General features: G+C 41.5%; 1 protein-coding gene across 1 annotated transcript in view; it reads left to right on the forward strand.

Annotated features, from left to right (window-relative positions):
* LOC126109466 (aminopeptidase Ey-like) overlaps window positions 1-14,436 on the forward strand; it is a 261,112-nt gene that overhangs the window by 165,813 nt on the left and 80,863 nt on the right. Inside the window, exon 13 of the mRNA XM_049914495.1 lies at window positions 682-877. Coding sequence (XP_049770452.1) covers window positions 682-877 — 196 coding nt within the window. The remainder of the gene's footprint in view (window positions 1-681; window positions 878-14,436) is intronic.

The raw sequence follows: 14,436 nt of genomic DNA on the forward strand, positions 1-14,436 counted from the left end.
GGCTAAGCATTCCTGCAAAAGTTCAGAGTCATATTCTGAAATCTGTGGCTGTGCTCACCAACATCCCATTTTCTGTCAGTAAAATGCTGTATTCTTGTATTATTGTTATTGAAATTTGTTTGACTCATAAAATAGTTTCCTAAACTGTGGCATAGTGTGTCACAACCAATTTCTACTGTTTCAATAGTCTTATGAATCTTAATGTGACTGTCTTGCATCAAGATGCCATTAATTTTATCTACCATTTCTTCAGATGAAATGCCAAACCTTCCATCAGAAAGTGCCAAATTTACAATGCTTATGCAATGTTATTTGAATTCATGTATTTAGTAATAAGGTCTCAAATGATTTTACTGAATACCCATGAACATCCCCTTACTCAGTTTGTATGTGGGCCATAATATAGCAACATAAATAAAAATGATTTTGAAAACTGCAGTGCACTTTTGTTTAACTGCTTCTGTGTAATGTCACTTGGACCACGTAATCCAAATGTCAGCTAGCAACTATGTATTTCATCAGTTTTAAACCTTTACAGTATGTTACAAGAATCACACTTATTTGGGAATTTGTGGAGAAAAAATAGCAAGCTTGACTGTGTTGAATTTTTTACTCATATGCTCGTTTCTTCTTTCTGTAATATGTTACATCCTTTCATAACATTTCTTTCTATTGGCTCAGGAAATACTCAAATGCACAGCACAATGACTTGTGGTGGTCCTTGGAAGAAGCCATCAAGCAGAGGCCTGTGCACCAACGCATTATTCCAGCAAACACATCTCTGAAGGAGGTGATGAATTCTTGGATCCTGCAGCCTGGATTCCCTGTTGTTACTGTCACAAGAAATTACGTGACTGGATCTGTCACTTTCAAACAGGTATTCACTGCAGTTGAATATCTCAGTTGACAACGTTTTTGACAGTACCTTATAGAAAAAGATGCCATATTATTGACTGCTGAATTGAAATGGATCCATTTGTGGAGGAAAATTGTTTGAAGAATGCAGTGAAAGCTTTCATGACTTGTTTTCTTACCTCATGCTGAAACTTCCATGTTGCATGGTCATTGTTTGTGAAACATCAAGATTCCTGACATTTCATCCAGATATGTTTGACATTTTCAGGGAAGGAGCACCTCAAAAGATATGTAATGCAGCTCTGAGCGAAATATTTGGAACCTTAAAAGTTTCATGGGCCATGATTGAACATGTACGATTCATGTGTGAAGAATGTCATCACTGCCCTCATGTGGTTTTCTCTGTCCATCTTCTCTTTGGCCAATCAGTATTTGTTCTTCCTTCTTGTGGTGTCCATTTCAGCACTGACTTTGGTGTTCAGCCTCTTTGCATTATTGTTACATACTGTTTCCATTTGTTCATCTACTTCATTATTTCGTAATTCATTCCTGTCCTCCTCATGTCCCTTCCTACAAAGTGATATGTAGCCAGCTACTGCTCTCAGTAATCTCATCATGATGTTCCTTCTTTTCAATCTGTGGTTTAGTAAGTGTGTGTGTGTGTGTGTGTGTGTGTGTGTGTGTGTGTGTGTGTGTGTGTGTGTGTGTGTGTGTGTGTAATAGAATGTATGTCCAGCATCTCCTCCTGGACCACTGGATAAATGTGAGATGAACAGAGAGGAGGGAGGAGACGATGGACATAGAGAGATGGGGAGAATGAGGTGGAGAGAGTAGGAGAAGGAGATGGACAGAGGGAACAGACAGAAGAGATGAACACAGAGAGGCAGGGGGGGGGGGGGATATGTAGAGGGAGGGAAAGGAGGATATGGTCGGAGAAAGGGTGCAGAGGAGATGGACAAAGAGAATGAGCAGGAGGTGGAGACACAAAGTGAGAAGGAGGAGATATGTGCAGTATAGAGGGATAAAATGTATCTGTTGTTTTGTTTTGATGACTGGTGGTGAGGAAATAAGCTAGCCGTTTGCATACATGTGCTTGCATTCAGTAGTTATGTTATGATGAGTTGCAGCAACGTCAGCGGTCCTCATATGTCCGCCTGCCTGAGTAAGCATAGCTTGCAATGCATGCCTGTCCCCTCCTCTCCCCTCACCAACTGCTATAGCACATGATGACACGACACACGCAAAAGCATCCCTACCAAGCAGTGCATGTGGAGAGGCATGTGTGATAGCATGCATCGTGTTATTGAAGTAAATGTATGTTGTAGAACAAATTTATATTTTTGAACATAGTTTATTTTCCTCGATGGAAAAAAAAGTTCCACTCCCTACTTCAGCCTAGCTCCAAACCCAATTTCATCACAATCAGCTCAGCAATTTAGCTGTGAAAACATAGCAGACAGAGTTTCCTCCCATATTTATAATATTAGTATGCATTCTGATGCCAAAACTTCCTGGCAGAATAAAACTGTGTGCTGCACCGAGATTCATACTCAGAAACTGTGCCTTTCGCGGGCAGGTGGTAGAGCATTTGGCCATAAAAGACAAAGGGCAGCAAGTGTGAGTCCCTGTCTGGCACACAGTTTCAATCTAGGCGGAAGTTTCATGTCAGCTCTCACTCCACTGCAGGGTGAGTACCTTTATGGACTCTGATTCTGTCATGAAGAATGTGAGATCTCTACCTATAGCAGAGTGACTAATACACTGATAGAAAAAAAAACAGCAACACCAAGAAATATTTACTGCAGAGCAATGAAATTGCAGGAGCTCATCTGTCTAGGTAACATATTTAAGTGATTAACATTGAAAGATCACAGGTTGATGTAACTGCAAGATAAGCCATTGCAAATATTAAATGCTTGTACATTAATAATTGGTGTAACAGCCAGAATGTTGAATGCAAGTACACAAGTGTGCACACATTGTGTTGTACAGATGCTCCGATGTCAGTTTGTGGGATGGAGTTACAAGCCTATTGCATTTGGTTGGTCAACAATACATGGACAATTAGTAGTGTTGTGAGTGATGCTGGAGTTTTCATCTGATGATGTCCCATATGTGCTCGATTAGAGGCAGATCTGGTGATCAAACAGACTCTCTGTAGAGCACATTTGGTTACCACAGCTGTATGTGGGCTGTTCTGTTGGAAAACATCCCCTGGAATGCTGTTCTTGAATGGCAGCACGTTACGTTGAGTCTCTAGGCTGATGTACAAATTTGCATTCAAGGTGAATGAGATAGTCAAGACATTGCTCCTACTGTCATATGAAGTTGTACCCCAGACCGTAACTACATCTACATCTACATCTACAACCATACTCTGCAAGCCACCTGACAGTGTCTGGCAGAGGGTACCTTGAGTACCTCTATCAGTTCTCCCTTCTGTTCCAGTCTCGTGTTGTTCGTGGAAAGAAAGATTGTCGGTATGCCTCTGTGTGGGCTCTAATCTCTCTGATTTTATCCTCTTTGCGAGATATACGCAGGACAGAGCAATATACTGCTTGACTCCTCGGTGAAGATATGGTCTCGAGACTTAAATAAAAGCCCATACCAAACTACTGAGCGTCTCTCTAGCAGAGTCTTCCAGTGGAGTTTATCTATCATCTCCGTAATGATTTTGTGACTACTAAATGATCCTTTAATGAAGTGTGCTGTTCTCCATTGGATCTGCCCTATCTCTTCTATCAACTCTATCTGGTACGGATCCCACACCGGTGAACGTATTCAAGCAGTGGGCGTACCAGTGTACTGTAACCTACTTCCAACTGCTGCTGAGATTGCAGTTGCAGATGAAGTACAATGCAGCAGAGCCATAGGCCGAACACAATGCTTCTCCCTCTCGGCAGTGCTACATGGCCATCCAGATTCCAATCTTCTTGCGACCATATATTCTCGTGACCATCACCGCCAGCTACATTTCTGCCAGGCCTTTCTGATGAACCACAGAAGGAATATTCAACTTCCATAGCCTTATTACACAACCGCATTCAACCTCCCTGAGGTTTTGACAATGGCTCCTTTGTTACTTTAAAGGCATTCTTGACTAACATAACTCAATAAATCCTATCTCATAGGTGTCTAATAATCATGACCATTCCAGTGTGTATTTAAAGCACACCTGCTTTGCATTCCTATAGTAGTGCTACTTTTGCCACTCTTATGCGACTGCTACAGAATGTGAATAGATATCATCTTTCAGATGTAGAAACACACCTGCCAACTTTTGTTTGTCATGAAATTCCTTGATTGTGTTGTAAACTTTTTTCTATCAGTGTATAAGTAAAATGGGGGAAAGGCAACCTTTACCTGTAGAGGATTGGTGCATACATACAGAGACATGTAATAGAAAACAGTTAACAGTAGCTTTTGAGCTCTTGCTCTTTCTCCAGTAAGAGTACACGCATTCACACACACAGCCACATAGATACCTAAGTGTACATGCTCACAGTATCAGCCAGACTGTTTGCCGAATACCAATTTTTGAAAGCATTTGCTTAGGTTCATTAAGGTGAGGAGGGAATAGGAAAAGAGGCGTGAGGCAAGGAGGAGCTAGCAGGGTAGTGTGAGGCAGGTGACTTAGCGGCTGCACAACAAGATGAAGAGTTCAGAGAGTAAAGCGTAAAAGATAATGTGAGGCAGTGTGAGAGAAAGTAAATGGTAAAGTGAGGCAGTGGGAAACAATTTAGTTGTGGTTTTGGCCAGATGGATTGCAACAGTGTAGGATATGCTAGAGAGACAGTTCTAACCTGCAGAGTTCTTGTGCTTTAAGGTAATATCTAAATGGCCCATATAGTGAAGCAGCTATTGAGATCATTAGTATTGTGGTGTGCAGTATGTTTGCAGTTGGATGGTAAAGTTTGCAGTTTGCCACGTTTTGGTAGTGGCTACTCATGTAAGTGGATACTTGGTTCTTGTCACACCCACATAGAATGCCATGCAGTAATTGCAGCAAACTTGCTATCTAACACGGCTGCTTTCACACATGGCCCTGCCTTTCATTGGATAGGAAAAGCCTGTGACTGAAATGCAATACGAGGTGGATGATGGGTGTATGGGACAGGTCTGCACCTGGGTTGACCACAAGAGAATGACCCATGAGGTGCAGGATTGGAGTATGGATGGGCAAGGATATTCTGTAGGTTGGATGGGTGGCAGAACACTACAGGGTGTACATGAAGGCCAGGAACACTTTCAATTATTTACTGCACAAGAACTAAACATTGTACAGATGTCATTCATATTGCATTTTGAAGAGAAACTCTGAAAGTTTTTTTTTACAAACATTCGATATGCAAACCATGAGTAACTCGGCAGACATCAATACGGTAAGTGAATTCTTGCCGTACCCATCCCAGCATGGCATCATCAACTGTGGCAGTCACTTCCCATATTGTCTCCCAGAGATCTGCTACATGATATGGTAGAGGTGGTACATACACCCGATCTTTAAAGTGTCCCCACAGAAAAGAATCACAGGGAGTGAGATCTGGTGATCGGGGAGGCCATTTCATGCAACAGCTGGCTCTGCACCTGAACTCGCCATGTTTGCGACTAGTGCTGACTATTGGCAAATTAACCAACTACGCTGTGGTGGTATGCATGGGGGGGGGGGGGGGGGGACTGTACAATGTTTGGTTCTTGTGCAATAAATAATTGAAAGTGTTCCCAGACTTTAAGTACACCCTGCACTTTGGGTGATGCGGGTAGGATTCTGTGTAGGATATCCCTCCTCTCAGGGCACAACGAGTGCTAGTCAAAGCCCTGGTGAAGGATATGGTTGAGCTTTTCAAGGCCAGATTAATTAGTGGAGCTATTAGTGGAGTTCTGGTTTGTAGTTCGTTTAGTGGGGCTATTGGTGTTAGAGGAGAGGATGGCTTGGGAGCTCTGTTTATGGATGAGAAGGATAGGTAAAAGGTCAAGAAAGGCCCTGGTGATGTTATTGGTATATTTTGACTACTCTTGCCTTCCACTGCAGATTAGGCTTCCATGGGTGGCAAGGCTGTATGGAAGAGACTTTTTAACATGGAATGGATGGTAGTTATCATAGTGAAGGTACTGTTACTGGTTGATGTACTTTATACGAGGGTCACTTCAAAAGAAATGCACACTATTTAAAAAAAAATCTTTTATTCTACATGTTTGAAAGTTTTACATTGTGTAGATACATCCTTTAGGAACAATATTTTCATTTCTTCACATAATTTACATCCCTCTCAACTGCCTTAAGCCATCTTGGAACCAGCACCTGTATACCCGAACGGTAAAATTATGGACCTACCTGTTGAAGCCACTGTTTGGCAGCATGCACAAGGGAGTCATCATCTTCAAATCTTGTTCCACAAAGAGAGTCTTTCAGTTTCCCAGAGAGATGATAGCCACATGGAGCCAGGCCAGGACTGTGTTGTCCATCCGAGTTTTGTAATCGCTTCCATGGTTTTTTGACTGACATGTGGCCGTGCATTGTTGTGTAACAGCAAAACATCCTGTTTTTGCCGATGTGGTCGAACATGACTCAGTTGAGCTTGAAGTTTCTTCAGTGTCATCACATATGCATCGGATTTTATGATGGTTCCACTTAGCATGATGTCCACAAGCAAGAGTCCTTCGGAATCGAAAAACACTGTAGTCACAACTTTTCCAGCAGAAGGTGTGGTTTTGAATTTTTTTTCCTTGGGTGAATTTTCATGATGCCACTCCATTGATTGGCTCTTCGTCTCTGGTGAAAAATGATGGAGCCATGTTTCATCACCTGTCACAATTCTTCCAAGATATTCATCTCCACCATTCTCGTACTGTTCCAAAAGTTCGCTGCATACCATTTTTCTTCTTTCTTTGTGAGCCACTGTCAACATACTGGGAACCCACCTGGCACAAACCTTTAACGCCAACATTTTAAGTATTCTGCAAACACTTCCTTCCCCTATCCCAACGTAGCATGACAATTCGTTCACTGTGATGCGTCTGTCAGCAGTCACCAATTCGTTAACTCTCTGCACATTGTCTGGAGGGTGTGCAGTATGAGGCCTACTGCTGCGAGGAAAATCCTCAATATTGCCGTGCTCGCTTTCATCACATAACCTGCTTGCCCACTGACTAGCTGTACTATGATTGACAGCAGCATCTTCATACACCTTTTTCAACCTTTTGTGGATGTTTCCCACTGTCTCGTTTTTACAGCACAGGAATTTTATGACAGCACATTGCTTCTAACGAACGTCTAGTGTAGCAGCCATCTTGTAGAAAACTGTGTGCCGGACTGAGACTCGAACTCGGGACCTTTGCCTTTCGCGGGCACATCCTCTACCAACTGAGCTACCCGTGCATGACTCGTGCCCTTTCCTCACAGCTTTACTTCTCCAGTACCTCATCTCCTACCTTCCAAACTTTACGGAAACTCTCCTGTGAAACCTTGCAGAACTAGCACTCCTGAAAGAAAGGATATTGTGGAGACATGGCTTGGCCACAGCCTGGGGGATGTTACCAGAATGAGATTTTCACTTTGCAGTGGAGTGTGCACTGATACGAAACTTCCTGGCAGATTAAAATGGTGTGCCGGACTGAGACTCGAACTACCGAGTTCGAGTCTCAGTCCGGCACACAGTTTTAATCTGCCAGTAAGTTTCATATTAGTGCACACTCCACTGCAGAGTGAAAATCTCATTCCAGGTTGAACTAAGTTTGAAAACGAGTGGGAAGGATGTATCTACAAACTGTAAAACTTTCACACATGCAGAATGAAAACTGTATTTTTACAAAATTAATGTGCATTTCTTTTGGCGTGACCCTCGTATCAACAGACATATTTAAGAAGTTGTCTGAGAGGAGGAGATCAACATCTATGAGGATGGTTCATTGAGTTGAGAAGCACAATGTGGAGAATTGGGAACAGTTGTGGAAGTTATGGAGGAAGGAACAAAGATTGACTGCCAACAGCCCAGATCACAAAAATGTCATCAATGAATCTGAACCAAACGAAGAGTTTTAGGTGTTGACTGGAGAGAAAGGGTTCCTTCAAATGGTCCACAAATAAGTTGGCATAAGAAGGTGCCATGCAGGTATCCATGGGAGTACCATGGTATTGATTGTAGATTTGATCTTCATAAGTGAAATAATTGTAAGTTAGCATGTGGTTGACTAGAAAGATTAGGAAAGAAATGGTGGGTTTTGCACCATCAGGATCTTGGGAAAGACAGTGCATGTCATATCCACGATGACTGGTAAGGAATGTGATGATAATGGGACAGGAAATGTGGAAAGGCAGTGAAGGAAGTGAATAGTGTCTTGAATTTACAATGGGATGTTACAGACTGTGGCTGGAGGTTTGGTCAACAAAGGCAAAGGTTCATTCAGTGGGAGCGTTGTACCGAGCCACTATTGGATGACCAGGTGAGGAGGTGCGTGAGATTGGGTTTGTGGAGTAGGTGAAATGTAGGAGGGTGAGGAGTTGCTGGTGTGAGGAGGGACATGGAATCAGGTGTTGGATTATGGGATGGGCCTAAGGCCTTGAGGAGCTGCTTGAGATCATGTTGGACTTCTGGGATGGGATCACGGTTGTTAGGTTTGTGTGCAGTCACTATTATTAGTGAGTGACTAATATTTTGTAAATTTGGACCTGGAAATGTAGCACCTGCTTTTTTGGCAAAATTAACATCTACTTTTGGTGAAAATGTAACAATGTAAGATACAGGACAGAATAGCAAAAATATAATGAAAGGGATAGATTACTACTCACCATATAGAGGAGATGTCGTGTTGCAGATGGGCACGACAATAAGACTGCTATACATTGAAGCTTTCAGCCAAAAGGCCTTCTTCTAAAGTAGAAAACTTACACACATTCACTCAAGCACAACTCACACATGCGACTACTGTCTCTGGCCACTGAGGCCAGACTGCATGCAACTGTGCGTCCTGATCCAGTATTGTACGGGTACGGAGGTAGTTGGCATGGGAGGGGAAGGGATGGGAGGGTAGGGGCGGTGCAGGGTGTAGTGGTGCTTGTGGGAGCAGGGATGTGATGGAGATGGGAAGGACTGCTAGGAGCAGTCAGAAGACCTGAGTGGGAGGGGAGGTTGGGGGGGGGGGGGGTTTCTTGGTGCAGAATGGGTGGCAGCTATTGAAGTCGAGGTATTGCAAGTGATTACTAAGTTTGATATTGACAGTGGTACTGACCTAGACATCTTAGAAGTGGAGGTTTACATTGAGGAAGGTGCTGAGGGGGACCAGTAGAAATGAATGGGGGAGAAAGTGTTGAGGTTCTGGAAGTGTCCTGATCCTTAGTCCAGATCATGAAGATGTCATCAGTGAATGTGAACCAGGCGAGACTTTGGAATTCTAGGTAGTTACGATGGATTCCTCTAGATGGCCGATGAATAGGTTGATGTAGCACGGTGTCATACTTGGGGGGGCGGGGGGCAATCACGGGGACCAAGATCAGACGAATCAGAGGAATATGATGACATAATGACTAAATGTCGCCTCTAACTGACAAACTAAACATCAGTGCCTTCTGCAGTAGAGTGAATGATAATATCTGTAATGGTGTAGTTTGTGTCGAATCCCTGACTGGTGAAGACCATGATCTAATTCTGTCCAGAAATAAAGATTCGCCTACCATACTCCATGTACTGTTTATTACTTATGCAGTACCACTGGAACTGCATTTCCTATAGGGGCAAAGGAATCTCATTAATGCATCTAGTTGCCAAATGAAAAGAGTGCATTGTGACAGTGCATTGACACATAAGCAGATTCTCATCTCGTATGGGAAGTCACCCCTGACCTGCAGTTCTGGGTGACTTTCCCAAAATCTACCCCTTCTCCTAGACCTCTCCAGTCCTTTTCTTTCACCCTTCTTCCTCCCCCTTCAACCCTCTTGCTTGAAGAAGGAGCCACTGGCTCTGAAAGCTTGCCAATCACAACATTTTGTTATGTGTATGTCCTGCTGCCTCTTAGTGATTAGATTTTTTTATCTATCCAGTTAAATAATTTTATCAATAATTGATTCTTTTCATTGTTATAAAAGCTCATTGTTAGTATTACATGGCAATGTCAGTCTTGACTTCTATTTCATTATTATTTACTTCTCATTTTGTGGACTCTGTACATCATGTGATCCATGATTCAGAACAATACTACATGCACTGTTTCTTTTCCTGTTCCTTGATTTATGATGGTATTAGTTAAAGAGTGGAAATGGAAAATGTTCTGAGTGCTATAGCTGACATTTTTCAGGACAATGTAAAAACAATGTATCTCTGTTTGTACATAGCTGGTAGAGAGCTGATTTGTAGGCAACAAATTGAAAAGGTATTCTGATATTACAGAGTTATGCTGCTCACTGCATCACCACAAAATATAATGAGACAAATTAGAAAAAAAGTGCTTTGTGAAGAATGCTCTAAGTGGCATTTTAGGAAACTTACTGGACTAAAATGTCAGTAAGGAAGTTTGCACACGATGACACAAATAGCGTCATTACAAAAATAGCATCATTACTGGTTTGGAACTGATGGATTTACCCTCAGTTGGCTGACCACATTTATATTCCATTTATTTTTGTTTACATTAATTGTTGGCTATTTTGCAACAAATTATGTAAATGACAACAATTGTAAAATTTGAACAGCCATCTCAAATGAGCCTATCAGTTGGAAACCAGTAATGGTGTTATTTGTGTAAATAAATAGCATTATTGACAGGCACTGGGTTTTATTTTCTTCTTTGCAAGAATCAGTTCATACTGGATGGTTATAATTAAAGTGCAGCTACTCACAGAGGTCCATTGTGGACTGTAATTATCATATGCAGCAAAACGTGGTAGTTTTCCAATGCATTAATGCAGAACCAGTTTACACTGGAAAAAATTAGTTCACTGAGCGAGGCAGTGCAGTGGTTACCACACTGGATTCAAATTCAGGAGGATTATGTTTAAACCTGTGTCCAGCTGTCCTGATTTAGGTTTTCCAGGATTTCCCTAAATAGCTTCAAGCAAATGCCAGGATGGTTCCTTTGAAAGGGCACTGCTGACTTCCTTCCCTAATCCAATGGGACCAGTGACCTCGCTGTTTGGTCCTCTCCCCAAAATTAACCAACAAACCAAAAATTAGTTCCAATTTTGGCCACCAGGTGCAAATCTGGCGCTGTACACTGTTTGTATGGTGGTATGACATAAACAGTGTCATTTGACAAGCCGTAACATGAGTCAACAGTACGGCTGTCGAGAAGAGAGGCTGTGCACTTTTAGTGACACTTTTTTATGTGAAAGGCAGCAATTACAGGGCTGCATTGAGAGAGTATCACTGACTGAGAGTCCTGAGGTGTTATTAAATGGTTTAAAGATGATGATAATGAAATTTGAAAACACAGGTGTGCTTGGTGTGGCACGTGGATGGGCAAGATGTCCCAGTGGAAGTTACTGATGAGGTTGATGCCGCTGTAACTGATCATGCAGCACATACCCCAGGTAGTGCTAGAGCTTGTGTAGTGTCACGAGAATTGTCTGTCCCATGTCGAACAGTACAGAAAGTTTGGTGATCTATTTTACATCCAGACAGTTCAGCAACAAAAAAACCATGATCCGTAGAAATGTTCTGGATTTGTCCTTCAGTTTGTGGCATGAATTGAAGTTGATGGTGTGTGACCTAGTATAAGGAGGCAGTGTACACACAGAACTGCCAAATTTGGGGTTCTGTTAAATAAAATGCCACTCAGTAAGAGTCATTGCATTCACCGTGTGTGACTGTATGATGCAGAGTCATAAGCGCCTTTATTCTCGGTCCATTCCTTGAAGTGAATACACCTAGAGGGCCTGATTTGGAAGAGCACAACTGTGTGGAAACCATCATTTGCATGCAAGATGGGGCAACACCGCATGTCACTTGCCCAGTGAAAGGTCGGCTTAATGCAGCCTTCCCCAAACGTGTTATCTCACGGTTTCCCAGATGCGTGGCCTGCAAGATCATCTGATCTGAATCCTTGTGACTTTTGTCTTTGAGAATATCTAAAGGAACATTTTTACCAGGGATATGTTCTGTACCTACCTGATCTGCAGGCCAATATAACAGGAACATGTTGCTCAGATTCCATTGGAACTACTGTGAGCAACTGTCGATCACGTCATTTTACAGATACAGCATCTTGTCAGTGTATCTGGTGTCATATTGAACAAATTGTGTGAGACATGGTTAATATTAAAATCGACATTTTGCCTTTCTCACTTGTTAGTTTTTTTCTGCCCACATCCCATTGTGAATCCATTATGTATGGAAGAATTTCTATATATCTTTCTTACATTCACAGCACCAGATTTGCATGTGGTGGCCAAAATTGGAGCTAATTGTATTTCCAGTATAAATCAGTTCTGCTTTAATGCATTAGCATATCTTCCAATTTTGCTGCTGCATGATAATTATTTCCCACTCTAGACCTTTGTGTGTAGCTGCCCTTCAATTTTAAGCACCTGGTATTTTGTGCACAGACACAGTCTAAAATGTCAAAATCAACAAAGAAGCCAGGAAAAAAAATGGTTCCAAATGCTATTAATATTGAGGCACTACATTTTTTGGTTATAATGCAAGCACAGAAATACAGAATTAGGTTTTTAACTAGTGGAACTGTAGTAAATGAAAACCACTTCTCCTATCTTTTAAACTTTGGAACTCCACAAGTTGGTACGAAGACTATGTGCAATCTACTAACACTCCATGGCTTGCTACCTGGATAAAGTCTGGGGACATGCAGCAAAGTACTAAGAATACAATAGCACTAAAAATGCATTTTGTGATAAAACACCACTTAGAACATTTTTCCATTTCCACTCTTCAAATAGAAAGTTTAAAAATCTTGATATTGCATTCTGTTGTAAAATTTATTTTCTAGCTGTATGTTATTTTTTATGCTTTATTGGGTAGTATGTGAATGCTCCTCTTCTTCCTAAAACTTCATCAGTAAACAGATATTATTTCAATCCAGTATTTTTTGACAGGCCTGGTTCACTATAGGTGTTGTTATTGTTGTGGTCTTCAGTCCAGAGACTTGTTTGATGCAGCTCTCCATGCTACTCTTTCCTGTGTGAGCTTCATCTCCTAGTACCTACTACAAGCTACATCCTTCTGAACATGCTTAGTGTATTCATCTCTTGGTCTCCCTATACGATTTTTACCCTCCATGCTGCCCTCCATACTAAATTGATGATACCTTGATTCCTTCGAACATTTCCTACCAACTGATCCCTTTTTCTCGTCAAGGTGTGCCACAAATTTCTCTTCTCCCCAGTTCTATTCAATACCTCCTCATTAGATATGTGATCTACCTATCTAATCTTCAGCATTCTTCTGTAGCGCCACATTTTGAAAGCTACTATTCTCTTCTTGTCCAAACTATTTAACGTCCATGTTTCACTTCCATACATGACTACACTCCATACAAATACTCTCAGAAACTACTTCCTGGTACTTAAATCTATACTCAATGTTAGCAAATTTCTCTTCTCGCTTTCCTTGCCGTTGCCAGTCTACATTTTATATCCTCTCTACTTCGACCATAATCAGTTATTTTGTTCCCCAAATAGCAAAACTCATTTACTACTTCAAGTGTCTCATTTCATAATCCAATTCCCTTAGCATCACCCGATTTAATTTGACTACATTCCATTATCCTCATTTTGTTTTTGTTAATGTTCATCTTATATCCTCCTTTCGAGACATTGTCCATTCCGTTCAGCTGCTCTTCCAGGTCCTTTGCTGTCTCTGACAGAATTACAATGTCATCGGAGAACCTCAAAGTTTTTATATCTTCTCCATAGATTTTAATACCTACTCCGAATTTTTCTTTTTTTTTCCTTTACTGCCTGCTCAATACACAACTTGAATAACTTAGGGGATTGGCTACAACCCTGTCTCTCTCCCTTCCCCCACACTTTTTCCGTTTCATGCCCCTCGACTCTTATAACTGCCATCTGGTTTCTGTATAAATTGAAAATAACCTTTTGATCCCTGTATTTTACCCCTGTCACCTTTAGAATTTGAAAGAGAGTATTCCAGTCAACATTGTCAAAAGCTTTCTCTAAGTCGACAAATGCTAGAAACATAGGTTTCCTTTCCTTAATCTATCTTCTAAGATAAGTCATAGGGTCAGTATTGCCTCACATTTCTACAGAATCCGAAATGTTCCTCCCAGAGGTTGGCTTTTACCAGTTTTTCCACTCATCTCTAATGAATTCATGTTAGTATTTTGCAGCTGTGACTTATTAAACTGGTAGTTTGGAAATTTTCACACCTATCAACACCAACTTTCTCTAGGATTGAAATTATTATATTCCTCTGAAGCCTGAGGGTATTTGCCTGTCTCATACATCTTGCTCACCAGATGGTAGAGTTTTATCAGGGCTGGCTCTCCCAAGGCTGTCAGCAGTTCTAATGTGATGTTGTCTACTCCCGGGGCCTTGTTTCAACTTCGGTCTTTCAGTGCTCTGTGAAATTCTTTATGCAGTATCATATCTCCATTTCATCTTCATCTACATCC

The sequence above is a fragment of the Schistocerca cancellata genome, chromosome 12 (genome assembly GCF_023864275.1).
Source record: "Schistocerca cancellata isolate TAMUIC-IGC-003103 chromosome 12, iqSchCanc2.1, whole genome shotgun sequence".
Lineage (NCBI taxonomy): Eukaryota > Metazoa > Arthropoda > Insecta > Orthoptera > Acrididae > Schistocerca > Schistocerca cancellata.